Source organism: Nelusetta ayraudi, unplaced genomic scaffold (genome assembly GCF_046127955.1).
Source record: "Nelusetta ayraudi isolate G7.1 ecotype Tasmania unplaced genomic scaffold, CSIRO-AGI_Nayr_v1 ptg000020l, whole genome shotgun sequence".
In the NCBI taxonomy this organism is placed as follows: domain Eukaryota; kingdom Metazoa; phylum Chordata; class Actinopteri; order Tetraodontiformes; family Monacanthidae; genus Nelusetta; species Nelusetta ayraudi.
Window position 1 is genome coordinate 336,157 of NW_027466070.1, and position 27,540 is coordinate 363,696.

General features: G+C 45.5%; 2 protein-coding genes across 5 annotated transcripts in view; both read right to left on the reverse strand.

Annotated features, from left to right (window-relative positions):
- LOC142888787 (suppressor of tumorigenicity 7 protein homolog) overlaps positions 1 to 2,066 on the reverse strand; it is a 37,154-nt gene extending 35,088 nt beyond the window's left edge. For 3 of the 4 annotated variants that reach the window (XM_076027195.1, XM_076027191.1, XM_076027190.1), the window contains exon 1: positions 1,803 to 2,065. The gene's annotated coding sequence lies outside the window, so the exon portion shown is untranslated. Of the gene's footprint in view, positions 1 to 1,802 lie in introns of all 4 variants that reach the window. The other variant, XM_076027193.1, reaches the window with a different exon arrangement.
- Positions 2,067 to 3,495: 1,429 nt separating this feature from the next.
- Positions 3,496 to 20,403, reverse strand: LOC142888792 (F-actin-capping protein subunit alpha-2-like). The gene is made up of 10 exons (XM_076027201.1): positions 20,269 to 20,403; positions 9,467 to 9,530; positions 8,539 to 8,590; positions 7,951 to 8,014; positions 6,729 to 6,935; positions 6,053 to 6,132; positions 5,350 to 5,428; positions 5,096 to 5,167; positions 4,903 to 4,965; positions 3,496 to 4,792 (listed from the first exon to the last, which is right to left on the reverse strand). Exons 1-10 carry the CDS (start codon positions 20,305 to 20,307, stop codon positions 4,652 to 4,654), a joined length of 861 nt encoding a protein of 286 aa, XP_075883316.1. The 5' UTR covers positions 20,308 to 20,403; the 3' UTR covers positions 3,496 to 4,651.
- Between the last annotated feature and the right edge of the window lie 7,137 nt (positions 20,404 to 27,540).

The following is a 27,540-nucleotide window of genomic DNA, read 5'->3' on the forward strand; positions in this document are numbered from 1 at the left end:
ATGATTGTGTGTGGGATCCACTGCCAGCTCCAGCAGAAGTGTCTGCCCACCTCAAGCGCCACTTGCTCGGTCTACTTGAGAGCTACTGTGCTAGTCATCCAGTCACTGTCGTACAGCTGTTACACTGCAGCCTCTTTTCAGAGTTTTTTTTTTTGTTTTAATCGCATCTGCTCTCGGGAGTGAGGTGTGATCCACGTCAGATCGGAGGTGGGAGACAAAAAAAAAAAAAAATCTGAGCGTATACGCCAACATTTTCTCAGTGTGATCATAGTGGAAGGTGGCAGGGGGAAATGGCGTGAGGCAAGAGTGAGCAAGTTCTCCGCAGGATGCCAAATGTCATTGTGAGAAATCTGGTCATGCATCAGGATCAGATCATGAGGTGAACTGAAGGAGATGCGTTTGCGAGGTGAAGGAGCGTTTGAGGAAGTCGACGGATCAACCGTGTCATTGTGGGAAAAGGGAAACAGGTAGTAAACTAGCACTGATGTTTAGGTTAATAGGGAAGCGGAATCATTACCATTGTGCTGTTAGTCAAATATTTTCAACTTAAATTCATAAAGGGCGCCTTGGCCATTAAGGGAGCAGTGGCCTTCCAGTTCCATCGTCTATAGTCATCACTATTGTAAGCATGAGTGTAAAATAGTTGAACCTGAAGGTAAAGCCCATAGACTAAAAACTCGCCAATGCCAAAGGCACAGTTTAGGTTCACTCGTATGGTGGCTGGATCAATGCAGCTCACATAATGTAAGAAGAAGAATTTGTCGTTGCCTGAAGACATTTTTTCTCATCCTACACCAAAGACCCAAGACAATGACATAGTGTCATTGAACTATAAACGACAGATTGGCACACCCCCCATTCAATTTTTGGACCTTTCATAGACATTACTGAAGCTCATATTTCCCAGAAAGGGAAATCCAAAATACAAGAGCAAGATTTTAAAGTTGCAGAACAAAACACGTCGCTGTCCCACGAGCGCAACTAGATAAAGTAGTGTTCTCTTCGAGAAATATTCACAAAATAAACCTGGGGTGTTCAAACAATAAGACCTTTAAGACCTGGTGCTGGTATTGATGACTGCGCACGGTCGACGAGAAGATCTTCGCACTGTTTATAGTGACTGCAACACAATGAACACTTGGCGGGGGGAATAGATACCAAACGTGATTTCTAATGCATATTTCTAGACTAGCTTGGATTCAAGTCTGCGGTTGAGACAGCCTCCCCCAGTCTACGTGTCCGACTGAGACTCTGTCGCACAATTCTGTCAGAACAAATGAGTCGTCGTCGACACACACACACACACACACACACACACACACACACACACACACACACACACACACACACACACACACACACACACACACACAGGTAAAGGCCACAGAAACGCTTGGTTGGGGGCACTCATAAAACTGTGGCAGACTCGCGATGGGTCCCAGTCAAACACAAAGCAGCCCCTCTGCTCCCCGGAGCTGGCTTGTCTCGCCGAGGACGTCCACTCACATTGCAGCGGGGATCAGCAGCCTCTCGGCGCGCCGTCCGTCCCCTGCTTTTTAAACATCAACCACGCACCTTTCGGTAGAAGTGGGGAGGACGGGACGTTTTCCATTTAAACGTGGCTGCCGCGTTAGCCGCAGGTCGCGCAAGCTAGCAGCAGCTAGGCTACCCCTGTTATTGAAGCAACATGACACCTTGTACATATGTGTGAGAACCGAAAACTTCCCACCGGTGGAGAGGGGCTAAGCGGAGTGGCAGCGGAACCCGGGCTAAAGGCAATGTGTGCACGCAAGCGAGCTTACCTCGGTTCGTGTCTTTACGGAAGCCGGTTAAAATCCCTGTTCGTTGCTAGCATTTCTCCCACCAGTTCAACATGTGTGCTGGCACAGAGCGGCGGCGGCGGCAGGAGCAGCACTTGCAGTGGGTTGGTTGGTTGGTTGGCTGTCTGTCTGTGTGTGGACGTGTCTGAGAGCCCAGAGTGCTGAGTGGCTGCTAGCTAACTGTTAGCCGCCACCGGCTCTCTCAACGCAGACGGCTGTCGGGACAGGAGCCGCCGCCGGGTGTCGCTGTAGCGGCCTTACCGCGGCTCGCCGACTCATATGCCCTACCCCGCCCCCTTTTTTAAACGTCTTTCAGAATACACACATTCGTTGGTATACTTTGCGAACATACGTACTAAGGTGGAGTTATATTTGTGCGTTTAAATCGAGCTAGCGACAGGAGAAGCTAGGCTAGCTGTCAAAAGCAAGTGTCTCGCCTTCCTACTGCGCACGCGTCGATGATGTTGGGACGCTGAGCAGAAATTTTCGCGTGGCACCTTGTCAATCACTTCCTTACAGACAACTCTTGTTTCGGAAAAGAGGAAGACGCTGACAATCTTCATAAATTAATCTCCATCAATCTCCAAACATTCAATCTTGCCAGTCTTTGCAAAAACTCAGAGCTGGTGTTTTAGAGTAATGAGAAACGACAAATTGCATTAAGTGATTATTTTAGTAGGTAAAAAGTGATTTGAGAATATATTGCTTGCTAACTTTGGTGTCTAGAAATGAATAAAGCAATGTTATTAACTTTGTATAATCAATATTTTGAAAATAAGTTTCAAGAACGTTTTATCATTAATAAGGAGAAAGTCAATTTCGAAACACTTGTATTTTTTCATAAAAGTCAATTTTAGAAACAGTTGCTCCTTATTTTGGATACTGCAAAGCTATTTTTGAAAATGCTTTTGTGTCACTGGTATGAAACTTTTTCTTAGCTATTGCAAGGTTGCAAGACCAGATCAAATCTGATTTTCAACGAGTTGGGAAAAAATAAAGAAGACATACCGGTAAATTAAAATGATTTTTCAGGATAAAGAACCTTAGTGGTTTCATTCACTTGGAAATGAAGGAAACAATACTTTAATAGAACCTGAACTGTATTTTATTTCCTCATCAGAAATGTAATTACTGTCCTCACTCCTTTTGAAACAGTCAATGAAAAGAGCTCCTCTCTATGATCTCATTTATTTTCTGATTATGCCAGCTCATAATTAGTGAAAAATGTGCCAGTTGGACCCTTTCCTTTGCACCCAGGGTGTGCCTCAAATCTTAAGTTTGTATGAACTCTATGGTTTTGCAGAATTGTGGTGAGGCTTTTCAGGCTGTCCTCACCTCTACGCATTTTAAATGTCTGACTGTGAACGATGGCAGATGGAACGTGAAGATGTAGTCGTGTCACTACTTCAGCATTTTATATCAACTCTTTTCTTTGCACTGAAATGAGCTGGTAAGAAACAGAATTTTCTTTTATTGTGCATATGTAAACAGCAGATGAAATTACAATAACTCTGAATATGACCTTAAGACATAACATATACACGCTGTAATGTCACACTTAACACATGAACGGATGGTAACGTGCACGTGAAGACGGTCTGGGAACTCCCGACACAGTGCCTCCAATCTTTGTGTGACAGCGAGCGAAATCTGAAATTATGAGTGAGTCAGTAAATAGAAAATTTGTCGTTTAATGCAACATAACTGTGACTGAATTACAATTAATCTCATGGAAATAAACCACCAAACTGACAGACAGGATGTTTCATTCAGGTATATATATTACAATGTGCCTTGTTATATAATACAGTCAGGTTCTGTTTGTTTGCTTCTTTTTCTTTAATAAAAATAAGCACTGGAAGGAGAAAGTGATACATTTGGATTTTATTGTAAATTGGACATTATGCATGTTACTTAGCGACTCGATGACTTGTTAATTAAGCATGTTAAGTGGGCACAGAATCCTCTCCTCCCTCCTGCGCTGAGAGTTCAGACAATGTCAAGTCAAAGAAGAAGTAGAAGAAAAAAAAAGAAAATTAAAAGGCTTTTTTTTTTTTTTTTAATTAGCTGGGAGCACTGTGATCATGAGAGCTCACAGACAGGACATACAGTGAGGGGGAAGTACCAGATAAGGGGACAAAGTACATTGAGTGGCTGACAGTGGTGACCGTTTGTGCCGAAGCCGCGAGGAACCGTTCTTGCTCGACAGTAAGGGGGCTTCAATTGTGAAAAAACAGGGGAGTCGTTCGGTTCGGCCGACAATCGGAGCTCTTTTGTTGAGCAGGGACAAAAAAATCCTCCCAGGAAATATGAGTTTCATCGTTACTGAGATTCAAACCGTTTTAGAGGCGGATCAAATAAAAGTCATGGTCTCACTGACACAATAAATATTGCACATGTATTTTTTTCTCCTTTTTTTTCCCTCCAACATCAGGTAGTTTATAGTTTAGTTGTTTTTTTGTTTTGTTTTTTTGCATATAAGTGTTTGTTTCCTTTCCTATGTTTGAGATGAGTGACATTTTCCCCAAATTCAAATTTGCATTGCGTTCAATAATAGAGGAGTCAAGAGTGTCTGTATAAAAACAAAGTTATTATTATTATTATTATTATTATTTTGCTAAAAGTAGACATCCAATGTGTTGGTGAGACCAAACTTTCCTTTGCCCCCTGTATTTCAATTTTCTGTACAAAGACAATACAACTATCCAGTCATGCAACGTTGTTTGGGTGGGGGTGAGGTGGGAGGGAGGGAGGGGAGGGGAGGGGGGGTGGGTTTGTCTGTTATGTTCTCCGTCGATATATACTTTTTTTTCTCCTTTCGTTCTGTCTTCCTAAGCGTTCTGCATCTCCTTGCCAATCTGGTAGCTCAGGATCTTGTTCCAGTCGATCTTGGTGCGCGTCACAGGAAGCTGGCGGCGTAAGGCTTTGAAGGTAGTGTCCGACATGGCCTGGTAGTTCTCATTGATGGCCGCCTGAGCGGAATGACAAAAAACGCAAAAGTGAGATCGGCTGCGCGCGGCAAAACTATTTTTTGGCAGCCTTCAGCCTTTGCAAGTGAGTGGACGACGCCGTTCTCACAAACCTGATAGTCGTGTTCTTCAATGGACATGATCTGGGCAAAATCCTTTGCAGTTTGAGACTCGTTCTACAAAATGAAAATTTAAATTGAATTAATTTCTAAAGTTGAGGGAGCAAAAAAAAAGTAGCTGGAGAGTAAAAAATGTTAACACGGATGCGAAAAACAGGCCCAGTGGAACTTCGTCAGTCATACTCACAGAAATTTTCAGGGCCTTCTTCACCTCTTTGTGGCTCACCAGCTGAACGTTCCCATCTTCATAGTAATGGACCTGCAGCAATTACAACAGAACAGCTTGGCTTGTTTAGCCTTTACGTATCCTTGCTTAATGGGAAAAAAATCAATTCATAGGAAATTGGCACTTGTGTTTTTTTTTTAAAGCAAACTTTTAAAAGTTCCCTTAACGTCTTATGGCAACGCAGCCAAAGAGGGAAAACGATTCAAACAAGGTACCTGGATTTTCATGATTCCTGCCACATCAGTAACAGAGGAAGACACTGTAAACTTCCACTCTGACCTCCAACGCCCGTTCCTGTGGAAAGAGCAAGAGAAACAGAAGACTGTCATCACTCAGGTCTTAATGTCGTGAATTAGCTTCTTTTCCGGGAAAGTTAGCTGTTAAATTTTATATTTCAGGACTTTGGAGAGGGGAAAAAAAAATAATGTCGCTGGACGCTGCAACAATCGACTGATTAAAAAGCTGGAAAAAGCCACCCTGAGTTTCTAATCCAAACCCAAATCTGCGTCACAAGAGTCCAGCCACTACAGACGCAGGAGCAATGGGATCATAACACTAACAAGCCATAAGCTCAGTAAAAACCCAACAGCAAAGAGGATTGGCGGCATTCTTATCCAATTAGATTAACCTGATTAGGAACAGCTCAGCGATACTTACTGGGCCCAGCAGCCTATTGTCCACAGCTAACTGTCAATTAAAGGCAATTAAAGTGCCTCAGAGCCGCCTGGTAAGGTGTTAAAAAACAAACAAAAAAACAACCCCATCACAATTTGCCATTTCAGTTTGGTCTTTGGAAGCCCGACACTGGGAGTTCTCGTAGCTCTCGTCAGAGTCAAAGAAAATCTCTTTTCTTAGCTTCATTCGTCCACCGGACGCCAACAAGCTTTGTCCTGCCTGTCGCACTCATCTCAAACGTACCAGAAGTTTTTCGGCTGAAACTGATGGCACTCGATGCACACGATGATGGTTTGCTGTCCGTCGATGGTTTTCGCATAGATCTGAGGAGAGAAGAAAGAAAGATGTCAAATGCATGGAGGGAAGGCACATTTATTTTTCCTCCTCCTCCTCCTCCTCTTCTTCTTCTTCTTCTTCTTCTTCTTTTACTTTTGGTCCTTACAGGCACAGCGGTTACAAAGAGACATTCTTTGCAATTAAATCAAAAAGAAAGCGGAGCAGTCGCGTTTTAGTTCTAGTCCGGCAGCGTTTTTTTGTCCGTCATATTCATTTGCTGACATAGATAAACCAAAAATCTGTCCCTCATCTCACTCTCCTCACTTGCATCATCTACTAAATGAACTCTAACGCTTGATTTGTCTGAGGAAGAGGAGGAGCGAGGATGATGGGAGCACGTTTGGGCCAAGGGAAGCCGAAACTTCCCCACGCCAAAGAGAAAGTGCCATTCATCATTTAATCATCACGCAGCACTATTTCACCCTTAGACAAACAGCTGTTACCATCGAAAAAAATAGAGCAGCAGCAGAATTCACTTAAGGCTAAAACTGGCTGGTCGGCCCTGGTGGGAGCAGCAGAATGGGGAGTCAGTGGTGAAAGTGTGTGGGCGGTGGCGGGGACTGCAGCAGGTGCGGGGACGTACGGTGCAGACTCCGTAGGGATAGTGCTCCTTGACGTAGGCTCTGACTTGGGAGTCCACGGCGCTCCTCCAGCTCTCCAGGGAGCCGTCCACGTCGTGGGGCCGCGGGTCGCTGGCCTCCTTCCTCAGGTGGTCGTACCTGAAGGAGATCTTGTTCTTGGGGTCCAGGACCCGGCCGTTCCCGAGGTCGCCATGCTCTGTGATTAAGACCTGGAGGAAGAGGAGGAGGAGGAGAAAGAGAGGAAAAAAACAAAGAGATCAAACTCGAGAAATCAAAAACAAAACAGAGCGCACACAGGGGACGAGGACGTGGAGAAGGCGGGAACGCTGAGCCGAGCCTGCTGGGTATCAGAGGAGGGAGTTTCAGCCGGTGGTGTGGCAACAGAAGGACATGATGACATCTTTACATAAGACTGTGCAATCATTACTGAAGCAAACACACAGACGCGCAACCCCCAACCGTAACGCAGGCTCACAGGGCTCGAGCACCGCAACGCCGAAGAGGGAAAAGAGGGTGTGTGTGTGTCTCTGCGTGTGTGCGTGTGTGAGAGCTTGTTTCCTGTCGAACCAACGCAAAACACAGAGCAGCACTCATTTGATCCTTCAGGTCAGTGCGTCTCGTCTGCTTTCAGGACGTGCAGACGCTAATGACGTCTCTGCTGCCAACTGCTACTTTTTATTTTAACATTTATTCTATTATTATTTCGTTTCACCATGTGCGTTGACTGAAAATCGTCAGCTTTGTTCGCAGTACGCCAGTACGACTGATATATATATATATATATTTTTTTAAAAAGGAGGCGCGTGTAGAAAAATATGGATTGAAGGACACATTTGTCTCACAAAATCAGCGATGATTCAGGTTTAGCGACAACAATCGTGTATAAAAAGCTGTTTCGTGTGTTGTTGCCTTTGAAATTTTACACACTACTCCCAGAAGAGCAAACACCTTTTTAATGATGTCTAAATAAATCAATAATACAACTAATTATAATATTATTGGTGTATGAATGGTGTACCACTGGTGTATGAAAGTGTGTGTGCATGGGTGAATGAGAGGCCATAGTAAAGCGCTTTGGGGTAGCGTGAAGGTGCTGGAAAAGCGCAATATAAGAAGAGAACTGCATATTCTGGCTCATGATGTCACCGTCCGCCGCCAATAGTGGCCATCATCTAAAGCGTGAGCAAACAAACAAAAACCCCACAAACCAAAACAGACCCTCACCTGTTCGTCGTATCCCTCGACTTTCACCGGGGTGAACTGGTCCAAGTTGTACTGTGCAAATGCACTGCAGAGAGGAGGAGATGCATCAGGAGTGGTTCAAGACACCGTTTCAGTGGTAGACAATAATATTTCCACTAGACTGGGAAATAATGGATTAAAGCGAAAGGTCAACTGGCTGAACAGAGATGGAAATTTTTTTTTGTTTGTTTTTTTCAGCCACAGTTGATACGACCCCGCAGGGAAGTGGGAACCTCCATGTGGCCTCCCATCATCCTTTGCTCTAAGCATTCACATACATATCTGGGAAACTGGGGGTGGAAGTTGTGTGTGGAATTATTTGGATTTTCCCGTGTCAAGAAATTGAAAGAAGAAACGGTGATGGGATTCTGGACTCGTTAAAGAGGTATTATTATATTTTTGATTATCATTATACCGTCAGGTTTTCACATCATTTGAGCAGGGAGAAAAGGGAAAACAGCGCTTGTCGTCGTGCCTTAAAATGGCAAAACGCGAGATGCTGGATGTGCCTGCGGGTTTGCTCCTTGAACCTGCTTGCCGTGGAATCATCTCACAGACCAAACGACTTACTTGGCAGCACCTTCCCTGAGAAGATTGTCGTTGTTGAGCAGCAATCGCACATCTGGGGAGGGAAGGAAGGAAAAGAAACGGCGACTTAATGAGGCAGAACTGAGAGGCTGACAAGAGGAGGACGGGTACAACGGCACCGTGGACACGCGCGGCACAAAAGATGGAGCAGACGGCGGCGGCTTGTCTCCGCAGGATTTACGGCCGGCGGCAGAGAAGCGGGCGCGGCGAATTAGCCGGCGAGTGGAAGCGGCCCGTAAAATCTTAGGGGGATGAAAGGAGGCTGGCGAGAGGGGGGGGCACCGCTGCAGTGTGTTTGGCTGCCAGGGTGTGATAAGAAGCAGACAGACAGCCTGCCGGCGCTGCTCCGAGGTGAGGACATCCAAAACACAGACACAACTGCGGGGAGCCGCTGTGTCGGCAGCGTGCGGCCTCCACGCCGGAGCTGCCGGGCGGGTAACAAGCCGCTGCCGCCGCCGCCGCCGCCTCCGTCTGGTGTGGCGCGATAGCCAACTGGACACGAGGATTATTAATAACGTCGGAAGCCTACGACGCACGATGAGGTTCCGGAAATCAGCCCTTTGTGACATCAGACAAGCATCTATTCCAAGTCGGTGATAATATCAGTTCTAGCGGGACAAGGCTTTTTTTTTGAGATTTGGATTAATGACTCCAGATGCTTCACTGTAATAAAATGAGGATAATGACGGTCCTTTAAAATCACACAAACAAATATACGGGGGGAAAAAACCCTGCTGGTAAAAACAACTGCAAACCAGAAGTTCTTAATCTGCCTGCCCGGTGTTTCACACACGCAGATTATTTCTGCCCGCAGGTCAAATGCACAAAGAGTCATGACAACATTTTTGCAATTGAACACGCGCAGACATTATGGGTGTGCACTGAGAGTGAAAGACGAGGCTTAACTCACCGTTGAAGACTTCGTTGAACTCTCCTGGTGGGGCATGGATGACAAAGTTGGAGACTATGCGTACCTGCAGCGACAGAGAAAGGATAAACGCACAGGGTTAGAACTCAAGCTATAAAATATATCCGATTATTAAATGTATGTTATTTGATGCAGATCATCTGTCCAGCCAGATTGTGTTATTGGGGAAAACATCCACATTGATTCTGGTAAGATTCATTTCCCTCTACACCAACCCCACCTCCACTGTATGACCTAAACATTCTGGCCACTGAGTGCATCCTCCATCCTGCGTGTGACCAACAGAGGGAGCAGCGTCACCGTGTCGCTGCCGCACCGACAGCAAAGCGACGGACGCATTTCACTCGTCGCTGCACATCCAGCCAGCCTTCTTCTCGTCTTACCCCCTTCCTCACTTCTCTTCTGCACCGCAACACTTCCTGTTTCCAGGTCACATGTCGAGCCGACAGCGAGTCAACAGCCACTCCCTCCCCCCGCGTGGTTCACGACCATATAAGGTCATAAAAAATGCGCCGCGGACCGTGGCGTGCACGTTCTCTCTCTCTCTCTCTCTCTCTCTCTCTCTCTCACTGTATTTCTCCACCTCTCTCATTACAGGCGGGTTGACAGCGGCTGGGCCAGGTCCCCCCCCCACCCTCCACCTCTTGACAAACAAGCTGGTGCATCGGGGAGGCTGTTCATGTAAATGTGTGCGTAATGCATGCGTGACTGATCCCCGGGGCCCTTATTAGTTGTGTGTGTGTACAAGCGGCCTGGCACTGGCGCAGAGCTGCAGATTGATTCTCGCTAATGAGCGACACTGAGAGAAAGAGGAAGACTCGCCGAGGTGTGTGTGTGTGTGTGTGTGTGTGTGATGTTGGGATCAAAGTTTATCAGCGTTCGTCAAACCCCTCTGTCTTGAGATCTTCATGACCCACTTTATCCTCAAAGACCTACAATTCATCAAACAACGGTGGCAGGAGCAGTTTGTGTGTGACTGTGTGTGTGTGTTGAGTCGGGGACACTCTTACACACTCTGTTAAGCAGCTGGTAGATAATTGTGGAAGTGAGTGTGTGTCTGTGACTCGAAATCCCCATGAGGAGGGTTTATTTGCCCAGGGTCTTCCTCGTTAGCTTGGATGTTAGTGTTTCCCAGGCCTGGTGCAGGAGGCAGTGCAGAGCAGACCAGGCTAGGCTAGACTGCAAACTGATGCTTCAAACTGTTGCTGAACCTGCGCAGACTGCAAAAGTCTTACAGAATTGCTGTATAAACAAATCGCGGCAAAAATTGTTTTTTTTGGGCCAGAAAAAAAACCCAGACAAACAAACAAAACGCAAACAATAAAAACTACAAAAAATATTAATTTGCTCTGTTCCACCCTCTTTCAGATCATTTTCACCCAGACCTGCACAGCTAATTATTCATAAACCTCTCTAGTTCACCACAAAGCAGCGATAGTAATTAGCCCTCTGCTTGCAGCCGCCTGCCGAAAGTGACGTTTGAAAGAGGACACATGGCGGCCTCAGAGGGCGGAGCCAACACCTGGCAGGGGTGTTGTCGCTACACAAGGAGAGGTGCAAGAGCCCGTGTGTGGCGTGACACAGTGGAGGACGCAAAAGAAAAGAAAACTTATGAAGTAAAATAAATGGAACATAAAATGTCAACTCAAATTTTTTTTTTCAATCCAACCCCCCGACGAGTGCAGGGTGCACACACAGGAAACTGTCTGTCTGCCACAAGAAATGCACCAGGCTACAACAACCGAAACTTCAAAGGGCAGGAAGTACAGGAGGAACAAAAAAAATCCAGCCAGGCAATTACTCCGTGGCAAGAAAGAAACAAAAATACTGCCAAGTGTCAAGCAGCCTGCTGTCATTGGACACTTCAGATATTACACACACACTCCTGCCAGTTGGGACATAGAGGACGATCTGCCGTTTCCGGGAGAAACAAACGGCTGAGCTCGGCCTGACACCTGCACCACAGCACGTTGCCTACGGCGATAGCAACGTAAAGATCAGCGCCGCCAACGGCTCAGCGAGGAAAGCGTCACTCCTCAAAGCCACTGGATGTTGCCAGAGGAGCTCATTTTAAACGTGTGGAATAGAAACAAAAGTCAAAGTCAAACTTCAGTGCTTCCTAATAGGGATGGGTGACATGGTGAAAAAAAAATTCATCTTGCGATAATAACGCTAAACTCCTGTTGATGACGTAATTACGTGCGCAAGGCACTTTGCTGCTGGCAGCTGGCAGCTCACTGTGTAGCACAATAACAAGCGCGTACCCAGAGAATCGATCGTGGATTGTGTGCAAAGTGAAAATAAACACCACGAAAACGATTTGCAAACATCCTGTTTTACTTTATATTTATTTTCTTTTGGGTTTTTCCGGGATGCTGAGGCAGGAAACGCAAAATAAAAGTTAGCGAACTTTTACTGGCACGACTCGGAGTCAATTTTATGGACCTTTTCAGGATTTGTGTTCTAAAGGAACTCGAAGCAGACGTTGAACTCTGTCGTTTATCCACACCGTCTTTTCAAGTTCTCTTTCTTTCTGTTCTCTGTGGCGCTTCTTTTTAGCGAGCTGCTGCTTCTGCAAACACTGCGTACTCAGGGAGTAAACCTGCGGCGCCACACCAGGGCGGGCATAGGTACTGCATCGTTTTCAGTCGTTTCCAGCGTATCCGTGAAAAACTGGATTTAAATTAAAAAAAAAAAAAATATACAGTTATTGTGATAACAGTTTTAGTCCATATCGCACATCCCTACTTCCTAACACAAGCACAGACTTCAAACAATCAGATCTGTTGTCTGCCTCAAATTTAACTGCAGCTTAATTTTTGTGTGCTCCCACTGTCCAATGGAAAATCACTATTTTTAATATATATATATTTTTTTAAATCAAACACAAGAACGGTCACGGGGGGGAATTTGAGAAGGCCACTGTGATGCCAACCAGGCAGGGAGGGATCAGTGAAGACTGCCAGGCCAGACAGAGGTTTATGATAATCACACCTGACAGAGAAATCGTGCAAATGACTTTCAGGGCGCACAAAGCGCAGGCGAGCGAGAGCCTGGTGTTGGCGATGAAAACACTTGACAGGAAAAGGGATGAGGAGGAGTCCATTAAGAGATTATGAGAGAGTGCAGCCGGTGAAGAAGTGAGTGTTGCTTCCTCTTCCTCTTAGTGCCTCAAACCAGTTCTGCCAGTGTTCAATTCTGCAGAGACAACGGCAGACATCCTTGTATGACAATACAGGAATGAAAACATCAGGGTACCGACCTTTCCTGAATCAAAATAATTCTCATATAACTCAACCAAAGAGAAGAATGAAAAGTCCATACATACAGAATGTTCGCAAGGATTCATCAAGACAGAAGAGAGCCACAGAGTTTGTACAACCTCAAGGAAGTAGCTCACCTCTTGCACAACTCCATGAGATTTTAGCTACAAATTCACATATTCATCAGAAGCATTGCCCTCCTACTTGGCTCTTACCAATTAAACTTCAAGACAACCTGGTGTCTGGATAGATTGGAAAAGCACAGTGCCTGTTCCAGTCATGGAAGAGGTTGAGCGTGTCCTTCAGGGGCAGGTCTGTCACTCAGGGACCAAGGCAAGTGGGACATCACGGACCTCTGAGAACTAGTTTTGAGCACCGACTGCCACCACAGTTCACGAGGGGCCGAGCTCACAGCAAAGGGGTCTCTGGAGGAAGTTGAATGTGTAAAAGTTCTCCGCGACTGCTGTGCCACGGCTGGCGCAGATCCCCAGACGACGCCGATTAAGTCCCAACACCTTTTTCTAAAAGTTAAATTAGCCCAGAGCCGGAGGAGTCTCGGGAACGTGAGTGCCAACTTTTGACGATCGTTGTTCTATCAGCCAGGGAATGAAACGCCTTCGGGCTCAAGGCTTGACTCCAAGAAGAAACAAACCATGATTCTGATGCTTTATAGACGGCGGAATAGTTCAAATGACAGACAGACGTGGATGAGGTTCATTAGTTGCACTCTGACGAAAGAGTTTTTGAACAAGTCTCCTTTTCAATCGTGCATTGCAGCGCCTTCAGCTTTTCCTCATGCTGAGGCAAAAGAACCAGCGACTGACAACCATTAACGCTCTCTTCAATGTCTGCCAGTGTTGCTTCCTGTGTTGCTGCCACGCCGAGGACTGCAGGGTGAAACTCCATAGAGTTATCAGATCTGCTAATGTTAGTAATGTGAAAAGCTGCACAAAAGCTTTGGTAAATCCGACACAGCGCCTCTTATACGATGGAAGGAAAAATATTTAGAGATGACTTTGAATTAGGGATGTTAACAATGAATCGACTATTGATTAACTGTCGATAAAGAATTTAATTGATTAAAATAAATTAGTCACAATTAATTGAACATTTTTTAGACACGTTTTTTTTTTTGTTAAATGGTGTGTTGTATGCCTATATACCTATAAGAAGTTTCTTAAACAAACTTACAAAATTATACAACTTAAAAAATGTGACCATTGGAAGTCAATTTAAAGTCAGAAATAAATGTTCAGGGTGTTTTTTCTGTTCTCTAATGTAAAACTGTTTTTCATTGTCAAATGTAGGTTCTCAGGAAAGAAAATGGCTGCTTAATTAATCATTAGTCGATCAATAAGGTCAAGCAACTAACGATTGATGAATCAATCGATAATTTGCATCGCTACTTTGAATCAAATGTATCCTAGAGATTTTTTTTTTTTTTTTTTAATTTCTGTCAGCCTCATGTGCAAAGTATCAAATCTTAGGAGTTCCACGTCCAAATGTCTCAGAGAAAACTGCCAACACGACAACAAAATAAATGTCTACACTTTCATAACCTGCCCTCAAACAACAACAATGCTTCTTCTGATCAGGAGAATCACTTTTCCAGTTTGGGTACATCAGTACCCGAGTTTATCAAACAACAAAAGCACCAGCAAGCCGCTGCCTATTCACACTGTTTAGCAGACTGTTAGGAATAACATGTCAGGACATGTTGCAAACGAACTGATGAGCCGAGAGTACCACACAGAGGGGGCATGGACACTGGGGGGGTCACAACTCTCTCAAGTGCTGAAGCTGAAAGTACGGAAGGGATCACTGACCAGTGATGTGTAGGACCACATATCAATGCTGGATGTTATCAGTCCCATTGCTAACCTTGGGCCAGCAGGTTCAAAGTAGGCTAAGTTGTGTTGCGAGAGAAAAAATTAGCCGCATGTGATCATCACGCAGCGGAGGAAACTGGCTGTTTTTTTGTTTTTTTTTATCCAGTTGGGTCATAAATAAGAACAAGAGGACGGCTAGAGAGGCTGAAAATTGCCGCCGCTGTGTGCATTTGTGTTCAAGCTGGAGCAATAATGTGAGTCAGTCAATCATTCTGCGTCACCGCAGTCTTGGACAAAGTCTTAGTTTTGCTGGAAACAGCTTTGTCTTCCTCCTCCTCCTCTTCCATTGCCTTATACGTGTGAGGATTCACGGAGTCGGGGGGGGGGGGGGGGGGGGGCGGGTGGGAGGTGGAGCCGACGCAGGGCCTGCGATAATTGTATAGGAGCTCGCAGACACAAAGAAGATGGGGCACAGCACCCGCCTCCTGCGGTGCGGGACCCTCGATTCTTTGTGTACCCTCGGCCCCAACACCAGCTGGTCCCCTTGCACACTGTACATTCATCCTCATATTACCCAGCAACCCCCTCCTTCCCTTTTCACCAGTCACTTCCACCGCAGCATCGCAACAGCAACTGCGCCCTCGTCCACCCTCCCATGAAGCACCACGTCTTAATCCCAAATGACACCCAAACCACATTTATCCTAATCCAGGCATCAAAATCGCCTTATCGTGCCAATCCAGAGACTGTAAAATATTCAGGATGCTAAGAGAGAGAGAGAGAGAGAGAGAGAGAGAGAGAGAGAGAGAGAGAGAGAGAGAGAGAGAGAGACAGAGAGAGGGGGGAAAAAAGCACAGCAGGGATGAACTGCCCCATGGGTGTTTTAGAATGCATCTTCTCCCCGTGTTTGATCCCCTCCCTGGCATGCCTCCATTTATATATCCCAGAGATATGGAGGACAAAGTGTATCCTGGCAACTTGAAATGCAACTGTGGAGACAGAGCCATATTTGGAGGAGGGGGGGATGATTTGATGTGGTTGAAAGTCGAGGGGGTTGGGCAATAGGCTGAAGTGTGGGTAGAAAAAATAATGTATGGATAATGAGACTAGAGTGCGATGCCGGGGAGAGAAGACGCCGCAGGCCAAACAGAAATGTTCCTCCGCTCATCAAAAATGAGGAGGTGGCAGCCAGACGGTTTTGGAGGCAACTGGGGAAGAAAGCATGGACGCATTTCTTATATTTCAAGATGAACCTTTTGAACCTGAACATCGTGACTTTGATCTTCATTTTTCAGGTCATGGTTTCGCTGTATGTGGAGATACATTTTATTTTTGTAATTTTCAAAAATGGGAATCCCAGAGACCATTTCCAGGGTGTCTAACTGACTTCTTTCGCCTCCTAGACAATCACTACTTTCAGCTAACCTCATGCAAATAGTCAGCTTAACTTGTTAGGGCTTCGCACTGAACACGTTGTCGCTGTCACCCACCAGAAAAAATAGTCAGTTTGAGTGAAATTTGCGCTGTGATGTATCGGTGAAAGTGAAAACTTTGACACTGACGGCAAGTTTTTCAACACCAAGACATTCACCAGGCCAGACTAAATAATTTGCACCGTCAATAATCCTCACAATGCTTATTTTGGCAAGCATCAAACACGCAACCTCGAACTTCCTCACCACAAAAACCATGCACTGCAGCGCGCCGCTGCAGCAGTGCATCCAGATAAAAGCTTCCTGGTTTCCTTTAAACGAGCCGGTGCGCTACCTTAGGTCTCCAGCTCAAAGAAGTACCCTGAGTCAGTGAAGGCTGCAGTGTCGTTTTACTGCCAAGCACGCAGCTATGCAATGTGTTGAATATCACCGGCTTACCTTACCATCTGCAGCATGAAGGCACGCCGCGGTGTAAAGCCAGCGGTCTTAACACTTTAACATTTTATAGGAACCACCGGGATCAGCCGGGTTGTGACATGGTTGGAAGCTCTGGGATTTGCATAATCAACTAAGTTTTTTTTTTTTTTTAAAGCTCCTAATAAAAATGAAACAGAAGCTTTAGTCCGGGCACTTATTTTGAGATGTTTAAGGCCTCTTCACAAGACACGGCTGAGGCTGAGAAGCACAGAAAAGCTCTTTGCGACAAACGCGTACAGACAGAACTCCTCTGTCTTTACATTCCTAGCTTTCGGTAGTGACTTAAGCATTCCACTAAGTCACGTACGCAGCGGCTCAAGATGGCTGTTCACAAGTGGCGCTCGGGGGACGTAAAAAGAAAAAGAAAATAAAGTGCAGGAAGTTTCCAAAAACTTGCCGCTTCAATGAAAGACTTTTATGATTCCTCTTGCTTCAGCAACGGCAATAAAATGTTCTTTGTGGAAAAATGTATGATCTACAAGTAAAGTGCTGCGGCCAGTAATTTATCGACAAAGATCATTATTTTCCAACAACACGGCCACTGAATTTCACTGGCTTGTTTGTGCCATAAACCAATGTAACATGGAGTTTCCTTAATCCTAACCTTTCACAGACAACAACAGAATCTGCAAGGCCTGTTGTCTGTGTAGTGCTTCACTGTACTGTGACTTTAGGGATTTTTTTTTCTTACATTAGTGTCCCAATGCCAAACAATACACCACTGTCAGCACTGTGACTGAACAACCTTAGGCCAGCATGCACTCTGCAGCTGTGAGAGTGTCTGAGTGTGTTGAATGCCCTGATGGCGATACGACTCGTGATGACCACAAAATCACTTAGTAATGAAAGTTCCGATGCCCGCTCCCCTTTGGCTTGCTGCTAATGTTGACTCCAGAAGGCAGGTGAGTGACTGTGCAGAGTCAGACAGAGGGGGAAAAAAACAACAATGTAGTTTTCAGCAATGACGTTTAACAATAAACTTCAGCTGATATCATGAAAAGGAAGCGACTCAGTTGCACTAGTTTCTCGGTTATGTCAAAGAACATTTGAACGACCCCTAAACCAGGACCATGAAACCAACACAAAGTATGTTCATCAGAGTCACGTACTTCTCAGTAGGAAGTAGGAAATGAGGGTTTGTCACACTGTCAATCAAATGCTATGCGCCATGAGAGAAACAGCAGTTTGACAGGCAAAATGCCAAAAACCACATGGCCCCTGCGTTACAGTTACCTGTCTTGACACATATGTGCAAACGAAGACGCCGGCGGCGACCAAATTTAGCAACGCCAGGTTTGTCAGGTTTCAACGCTGCACTGCAAAAGCTGGTAGGGTAGTTTACCACATGACTCAGACAGACGATTAGCCGCAGTTTGTTTCCTTTAAGACTGCAAGTCTGCAGTTTAACCCCAAATGGGGGATGATTGACTTATACACCTAGTGGAAGATTTGAAGAAGTATTTTTGAAAAGGTTATATTTGAGGCAGACACAGTCCTCAGAAAACAAATTACTCAAATTGATTCACTGTTCTCTATATTCCTCAAACTTATTCTAATACCAGAGTTTAGAAAGTTAAAAACACAGTAAATCGATAAAGGCAATTTTGCAAATGTATCCCTCACTGCTGTGAAGTACTGGCAGGATTTTTGGATGGTAATTATGCCCACTCTACTGTTCCCTGGCAGGTCACCAGTCATTATCTGACACTTGTGTTTCTTCCTGCTAATTACAAGAGTCCGGTAAGAGGGCTGTTCAAACCGAGTCATGAATCTAGGAAACTGCAAGCCGCTGTCACAGAGTCAGGCAGACGAAAATGCTCATTTCCTCCCTTTGCAGTCGTGTCTTTGAGCTGCACCGCACACAGGCAGTGGGGCGAGAGCAGATGGCTGATTGCACTGAGCTAATGCACCGAAGAGACTGCTTTCATACAGCAGAATGCAACCACTGTGTTTGTTTAGAACTGCTGCACTTTGAACAGCACGGGATATGCAGTTGGTGATGCGAGGTAGATTAATGGATGAACGTACACATCTCAATCCATAACAGCTCCAACCCGTTAGATGCCATACAGGGGCGGCGGCTGGTTCTTTACCAGTCATACTTGAAGGTTTCCAAAAACAAAACAAGAAAATCAAATTCATTGTTTGTTTGCCTTTTCTTCATCAAATCGTCAGGTCAAAAACATAGAGCCGCCAGCCACGTGTGAAAACCAGTGTGGTAGACAGATGACAGTGAGTGATGGTGTCACCACACATTTGAATAAAACTAAGTGAGCCATTATGTACATTGCAAATTAAAAAAGGTTGAGGCACACCCGGGTGTGATGAAACACCTCGGGTTAGAGTCGAAGTCTGACGAGCATGACGCAGTCACGCCCAACAGTCAGCGAGCTGCCTGGCACAGGAAAAAGAAAATGACTCATGGTAAATTAAATTAATCAAGGCCTAGCCATACCTCTGTGTGGCCAATTGCATATCATACAGGGCGACACCTTAGGGGCTCTGGACCAGTTGTTCAGGAGAATACTCACAGTGGTTAACTGCGAAATTACTGAGAGAAGGAATTTGTACACAATTTGGGACACAGCACATCGGGCTACCGGTTTAGTGAGTTGTCTTGATTTAGATAAATTGGCTGCAGTTCATTCATGCATTATTGTGTTTTGTTTTTTTTCTTCTGTACACCCAAAAACACATTTCAGTTTTTGCTGCACTCTGTAGTGAAGACACTAGTATCATTTCTTCACAAAGGCATATTCTGGACCACTGAAAAACAAAGCAAGAAAATGTACATTTTGTGATCTTTAATGAATTTACAAGTTTACAAGAATTTGCCATTTTTCAGTATAATTAAGTGAAAGATTAGATTTTCTCCACAGCTTTACATTGAATCATGGCTGTGACTACTATTGAAATAAGCCATAAAAATCAAACTAAAATTTTTTGCTAGGTAAAAAAAGAAAAGAAAAAGAAGCTGACAGCAAGCTCGACTGACAGGAAGTAACCCGCCTACAAATATAACTGCTGGTGCTACACCTTTAGGGCTATGCTAATTATTATTAGCAGGGGAAGTTCATTTGAAGTGAAATATTTTTATCTCATGAAATCACGCATTCAAGACAGTTTCAATAGTTTAATCGTCGAAACACTGAGTACATTCAATCTTGGCCCCCGATTCTTAGCCAAACGCCACAGAATAGGAGCAGAGAGGTTAGCAATGTAGCTTTAAAAAGGCTAACGGTGCCCGTTTCATGTCAAAAACCAATTCACTATACTGTATTACAGTGCGACAGATAACCAAAATGTTCAATTTTTGCGTAATGTCAGAAAGACGTTATGAAGCCGCGAAAAAAGGGCGTGTTAGTAAGTATGGCTAAGTGCTAGCAGGCGGCGGCTCTGCTAAAGTAACTAGCCACCGATGTTTTCTCTATGAAAACTTCCGAAATACAGACGGCCAGGGACGTGGGGCAAAAACGACAGCTCCTTTGGGAGAAAATGCTGCGGGAGGCGAGCTTAGTCGAATTTCTAATACGCGCACGGCTCCTATTCTGAGTCAGGACCGTACAAGGAGCCTCCGTTTCGAGATTCGCAAACGAGCGGAAGTTGAGCTAAAAATAATAAGAGCAGCAGCAGCAGTGTCGTGCCGAGGCCTGCCTTCGGCTCCGAATTAGCCGACGCCGCTCGCTGTCAGGGCGAACCGACGCGGGCACTCGAGTGCAACACAAATTTGGCGTGCGATGCGTCCGATTTGCGTTTATTTCTCGGTGAAATTCACATCTTACCTTGTCCTCGTCGAGTATGGGCTCCTCACCATCCGCCATCTTTTCTTCCGGCACCACCAGCTTGTCAGAGCCACGTGACGTCACCAGATGGGTGGATTCCTTTTTCGGTTGAGTTCCTGGCTGCCGCTGCTGCCACTGACACTGTCTCTGCCACTGCCACTGCCTCTGCTGCTGCTGCCGTCCCTCCCTCCGAGATTTACCTGAACACCCCAGCCGGGCGCCGGCGCGTACAATGATAAAACTTTTGGAGTCTTTTTTTTTTTTTCCCCCCAAATGTGTCGTGCTATTTATTACTCATTTGAAAATAACTAAATAAAGAAACAATACACAATTTGACAACATTGCCTAACCTTATTTGAGGTATATGATTTTAAGAGCACGCAGAGATTCCCTTTGATAGAGGAGGATTTTTTTTTGATGGATGGATGGATGGATGGATGGATGGATGGATGGATGTTCAGTATAACCTCGAGATCAAGATGGCACAAGGGGCTTCTTTAAAAAAAAAAAAAAGAAAAGAAAAAAAAAGAACGTCATCGGTTGATAAGTTGCAATAGATTTGTAGCAAATTGAATATAGCCAAAAAAAAAACCTTGTAATTCTTAATCGATTAATTCTACAAAAAAATACTTGCACTTATTCTATACACATCCTCCAATATCTTCAATACAGATAGTTCACCCGTCTTTCTAGTTTCTCACAAGATTTCTTCTGAACTTCTCTGATGCTCTGACGTCTTTTTTGATAAGCGTGATTCAGCAGATCATGCCATTTATATTATTTGTTTCTTATCTCCGGGTTTGTGTCCAACTAAAAGAGTAAAATAATACATGAAACAACAACAACAACATGTCCATCTACTAGTATCCAACTCATAGAAGTCCCAGTTTACCTGATGTACTTCATGCTTTGACCACAAGATGGCAGACGAAGACTGATTTTTTTATAATGCCGCCAGCTTATTTTGCCCTGAAAAGTCTCGAGATCAGTTACAGTGTGACTCATGGGCCCCTCGCGCTGCCAGCCAGAGACAACAACATGTAACTGAACCCTAAAAAACAAGAGGCCTGCGGACACGAAGACACACTGGGCGGAGAAAACAGTATGTTCAGTATGAACAATGACAACAACAACAACACACCCATGAAAATAACTTTCATGAGCCGAGAAGAAAAATAGGTTCGAGCCTGGAGAATGACTCCTACGAGCTGTATAAATGTATAAATTTAGGTTCAGCGTAGGTGGAGGACAGTGTTTTGCATCTTCAACCAAAGACCAGGGAGGAGAAGTCGGATCCTTTCCTGTGTGGTAACACTGTAAACTTTTGAAATACTCTGTCGTGGGGGAAAGTACTGCAATTCTGAAAACGTGATGTAAAAGACAAAAAACTACTTTTATTTCGTCACAATTTAATGTTCAATAATATGATAAAACATTACTATTTTTACATTCACCTTTTAATTAAGCTGAAACAGCCAATAAATAGAATGGGCTTCAAAATACATTCGGCTTTTGGAGGATTTGCTGGTTGCAGGAAGACTCTCGGGTTCTCTTGATTTCACTCAGATAATCTCAGAGCAGGATCTAAACCAGACCTGGGCAAAGTACGGCCCGCGGGCCACATCCGGCCCGCTGCGTGTCTCTGTCCGGCCCGCGTGAGGCTGATCACCCATCCCCCCCGCCGCCGCCGTCGCCGAAAGCTTGTCAGCACGTTAGCACATTAGCACGATAGCGATAGCGATAGCGCGTTTCCCCAGTCCCCATCAACGAAAGCGCAATTTCACCCCCCGGGTCCGTCGACAAAACTTCCGTGGCCCACCGACACGATTCAGGTTTGTCATGTGGCCCTTTGCAAAAAATAATTGCCCACCCCGGATCTAAACACACACGTCAGGCTGTTTCGGTCTTTCAGGGTTTAAAACCAGCTAATTACAGAAAAAACACTGGAGGTTCTCAATAAAACTGGCCTGACTGAGAGGCGCAGCGACCCGCAGAACGGCAGGTCCTTCCCTCCTGCTTTGCCCTTTTCCTGCTCTGTAATTTACCTCGTCCAAAAAAAAAAAAAAAAAAAAAAGAGAGTCTCCACCACCTTTGTGCGATGCCAGCGCAGCGGTTGGCTGTTTGTTTCGGTCGGGGTCACGCCAGGTCTCAAGTTGCTACCGTGCTACACCAACTCCTCCGGGCTGACAGCGGTTGAAATAACGATCCCACTCGTCCTCCTCCGTCGTTTCCCCCGTCGCACACGCAGCTCCAGGATCCAGCTCCGGCCGACACCTCGCTCAATCCTCCCTTTTCCTCCTGTAGATTAGTTGGCAAAATATCCATCCAACCGCTTTTGTGGTCTTGGGTCAAACTCATTGATGTCCCGCCTTGATGTTCGTTTTACTTTTCACGACTTAAATTATGATTGATGAGGCTGAAAAGGGTGACACCTCTGCGGCGGGGGCCCCCGCCATCAGCACAAGTGGCCTCATAATTGAGCCTCTTGAGACGAGGCAGGCAGAGGACTTGAGAGGCCCTGTAATGGAGCGTTACCCCGACACCGGAGCTCATCTTCTCCTCTGGGGACCAGAAACAAGGGGCACTGATAACTCAGATTGTCTGCCCCTGAATAGGGGCCCTGCCCAGTGAGTCACCCCCGAGCTGCTGGTTAGTCACCTCAGATAATCATTATGCTGTTCGCCCAGAAGACACAAAAAGATAAAGGAAAAAAAATCTCATCAGGACAAGCGTCGCTACAAAAGAGGCAAAACAATGTGGCGCGTGATAAAAGTATCACGAGCGGATTGTATCACTGCGCTGTTGTGAATCACGTGCAAAGTGAATTGTGTGTGTCTCTCTGTTCTCTGAGTATTGGTGTGTGAGAAATGTCTCCCTGGCAGAGCCTCAAAGGCAAACGGGGCAGACGAGTGAGACCGTAACGTCCTCGGCTACAGTATCAGAGCCGGAGCCGCTCTAGTGCCGTGGAGAGCCGTGCCAGGCTTTGTGGGCCTGTGTTGAAATGTGGGCGGCGGCGGCAGCGGCGGCGAGGACGATTGAAGGGCCGCCTCGTGTGTCTACAGCTGGAAAATGAAGCCGTTTGCAGACCTCCACCTTTGTTCCAGACGCTCTGTTGTTGTGGTTCTAGGTCACCTGGTGAGCCAGATGGAGCAATTCCCAAAAGAGGTCAGAGAGAAGGAAGAAGAAAACAAACTTGGAGGTCACTGACTTTTTCTTTTCTGATTTGACTGATTTAAGTACCAATTCAACTCATTTACTCACATTCTGAAGTAAAAAGGAGAAAAGCTCTTTTTTTTTTTTTTCAAAAAAACATTCATTGTTTATACTATTAATAACATTAACTAATGTTGTTTCCTACAGGTTCATTTTTCTCTGTATTGAAAATGTACTGAACAGTGACCACAAAGCCTAAAATAATCTCCCAGTTCACTTCAAGCAACCACTATACTCTCATAAGTGAATTACTCTCAACAGAATTTGTATCTTTTAAAGTCTTTTCATCATCAAATCAACAAATGTGTTTTTTCCAACGTAAGGAGTATAAAATGCAGACATTTGTGTTCAAATGTAGGGAGAAAAAGTAAAAGGAGGTCAGAAAAAGAAAAGTAAAGTACAGATCCCTGAAAAATTATTTTAAGTATTTTTACTTTGTTATGCCCCACCTTTGGATTTAACCTGCCGTTTGTGAATGATTAATAAATACTTATAAAAACTTAAGAAATATGTCAAGCCCGCTCATGTCAGAAATACCACCCCCATCTGCCCACGGCCTTCCAGGACTTCGGGTGCCCCACCAGAACCACAGATAGGGGCTTTCAACACCATTCTGGCTGTGATCGCACTCCCCTGGAATTCCTTGGTAGACCAGCACTCCCAGTCCTGATAATTGGTCCTTCCTTTCACAGCCATTACAATTACATTTCTGTCTGGGCGACCGTGGAGATATTCTGGTGAGAGGCCCTAAAAACTGGGCAGGAAATGTGACCATTCAAGTTTACAAGGCGACCTGCAAAACCAGAGACCGGCCAACGATCTGCTGATTCACTTCCGCTGTTACTTTTCACAGCAAGAGGGATAAAAAAAAAAAAGGAAACTTCACAGAGTCGCACCTGGAATGGACTCATTCATCCCGGCAAGCCTGTAGGTCTGAATTTAAGATGAATATGCTGCACGCATCCTGAATTATGAATTTAGGCCACACACACACACACACACACTGCAGCTGCAGGTAAGAAGAATGCAGCTCAGGGCTGCGTCGCCGAGAGCAAAAACAACTTTTTGCTGATGATAAATCGCACGCATCAAGCAAGTGAAAGAGAGAAATATGCAGCAGGGAAATGTTCAGGCCCGGCGATAAATCCTCGAGAATTTAGTCGGAGCGCTGAAAAAACGGGGGACGTGAAGGTGATATTTTCAAACAAAACAGCGTCCAGGTCAGAAAGGTCGAGTCTGGATCCGCTTACTCCTCGTCCTTGAAGGTGAACGGCTGGAGTGGGGTGCTGAGAACTGCTCCCAGCCCGTGGAGGAGCATCAATTTGTCTTCCAGTGTTTTTATAACGGAGCTGAGCTGCATCACCTCTGCTGCTGCTGTTCAGGCCTTAAAGTGGGAAAATACTTTTAGTGATGTTTTGAGGTCACAGGAAGCAGGAATCTGCACTTGTTGCCCCCCCCCCCCCCCCCCATAATTCCCTGATGTTTAGACCCAAATATTTCACTGCTGCAGTCAGTACCCTCATAGAAGGAAGCTCTTAAGAGTCCTGTGTTAGAGCCCATTTTTAGATGTGGAGCAGCGGCGGGGCAGCCTCGTGTGATTAATTACAGCAAAAAGTCTCCAGAAAACCTTGTATGTAGCCCCCTGTTTACAGCCTCCTGCTAACAATGGCGTGTAGGAGTTAGCTTGGCTTTGTTGGACCTTCTGCAACTGACAAACAGCGCAGAGCCATAAATGGTTTACTCATTGGTAAATTTCAATCCAAAAACACAAAAGTGCTGAAAATGTTTTGACCGTCATGCTAATACAAATCAAGCCAACCGGTGTTTGCTGCCTCGGATAAACCCGCTACTGCTGCTCGGCAGTTTGACTCACACGCTCACAGCTGTGCAACGACACAACAGCTCGACTCTGGAGGTGATGGGCTCCGCTCCGTCTCTCCGTTCAGGTGCAAACAGTTTGCTGTTCCAGTAGGGGGCGCTGCTAGCTGTGGCGTCGTCCTTTGCAGCGTCCCGCTGACAGATTCACAGGGAAATGAAGCGTATCATGTCTGATGGGAATCACTAATGGCGGCAGGCAGCCAAGGTATCTGTGGTATGTGTGTGTGTGTGTGTGTGTGTGTGTGTGTGTGTGTGTGTGTGTGTGTGTGTGTGTGTGTTTTAGTACCTCTGTGTTTTTTCAGGGGCCAGAACTCATTAGGCCATAACAGTTTAATGAGTGAGGGTTGACTCAGCAGGTCAGGATGTTACTGCCTGGTCCTCAGCTTTATCAAACGATAACACTGTGTGTGTGTGTGTGTGTGTGTGTGTGTGTGTGTGTGTGTTTGTCTGTGTGAGTGTGCGCATTATATCGATACTCACCCAAAATTGCAGGCAATAAACCAGATAAAGAAATTTGTTTTCTTGAGATGAGTTCTCATTCAAGGGAGCTAAACTTTGTTTGGCATGTACCATGTGACATCACCACGGGATGGAACTAAGACAATCTGTTTGCATTTTTGATTTTGACTTGGAGCTTTGTTATGTAGAAACAACTGTAGGATGAGGTTGTGTTAGCAGTCTGGCTTTTAAAAAAGATTTCCCCACTTTGTCCTGTATCTGTGGATGTTTATGGAGGACTGTGTGTGCGTGTGTGTGTGTGTGCGCGCGCGTGCGTGTGCGTGTGTGTGTGTGTGTGCGTGAGAGAGAGAGAGAGAGAGAGAGAGAGAGAGAGCGTGGGCATGCTCGCTCTCTCCCTGACTCGCATACCAGTGCTGCTGAATCACCTGATGACTCCCGCCGCCAGTTAAACTTTCTCCAGAGAGTCCGTCCACAGCTGCACCTGTCCTCCCTTTGAAAGCGCGTGTGGCGGCGTCCTGCTTTCAGTACGCATCGCTGACACACAAACACACACACAGTGCTTGGCGTGACTTGAGTGGCATGAAAGGCTTCAGTTCAGAAAAAAATGTTATTTTTACGTTGCCGTAAAAATAATAAACACACCTTGGACTGTTTTTCCTTCTTTTATGCATCATATTCATAAAGCTTTTACTGTTGAAAAGCTGCTTGGCAACCTTGTTTTGACCCTTTTATAACATCCACCATGACCGGCTGTCACGGCATCAATTTTCTCTGCTTTTGTGTCTCCATTGTTGACTAAAAATAGGTTGTTTTTTTGTCCTGGAACTGGAAGAAAGAGGCCAGCTGCTGCCGGCATCCTGACAGTCAGGTCGAGGATTTAACATGGGAAGTGTTTCACCTGGGAAAGAAACTTCAAGAAAAACTTTCTTCTGCAGTTTTTCTGATCAAACTGACCAAATGGCTGCATCGTTAACAAGCGAGCGGCAGCTTCCTCTGTCCCGTCACAGGTTCACCTCCAGCTGTAGCTCTGCCTTTTTCTCCTCGGAGGATGCCGACTGGTCAAAAATCAGACTTGAGATGCCCGCTGTACCTTCACAAGCACAAGCAGACGTTAGCAGTTGATTAAGTTCCTCCGCTGGAATAAATCCTGTTCATCACAGATGAATAAAGTTAATTCTAAAGCAGGTATTCCAGGATTACTCCATTGATTCAGACAGAGAAAAAGCAGCAGCTGAATGACACGAAAGCAATTGAATAAAACAATCGTGACCCTCATCCACCATTTGTCGACTACATCATCGTCAAGCGAGGTCGTTGCTTCGCAAGTCGTGTAAAAAGGCGCCTTCCAAGCCGCTCTTACAGCTGACGAACGCACAAATGCGGCCATAATGTGTCAAAAGACACGACTTAGGGTGGCGATCAGAGGCAGCCAGTAGCGGCGCGGAGGCAGCTGAGTGAAGGGCGGAGAGTGAAATAAAAGGGGAGGGGATGACAGACGGGACGAGCCTGGCGACGGAGAATAACCGAGATGGACGCTGGATGTGAGGCGTAAAAAGGCAGACGAGGCTAATGCCGGTGTTAGCCGGGGCTTAGCGCGGATTCCGCTGAAAGCCTCGGGACAAAGACGCTTCAGGCGGGTGGAAGATGACGATGTTTGATAGGCCGTGTTGGTCCTGACAGCTTGGAAAAATTCCTACGAAGACTTTAAGGAGCCAAACCCCT

Coding starts and splice junctions, on each gene's coding strand:
- LOC142888792 (XM_076027201.1), bottom strand. CDS start 20,307: ATGGCGGATGGTGAGGAGCCCATACTCGACGAGGACAAG. Junction 8,015..8,538: donor CTCAGGGAAGGTGCTGCCAA/GTAAGTCGTTTG, acceptor TCCTCTCTGCAG/TGCATTTGCACAGTACAACT. Junction 6,936..7,950: donor TCGAGGGATACGACGAACAG/GTGAGGGTCTGT, acceptor CTCTTCCTCCAG/GTCTTAATCACAGAGCATGG.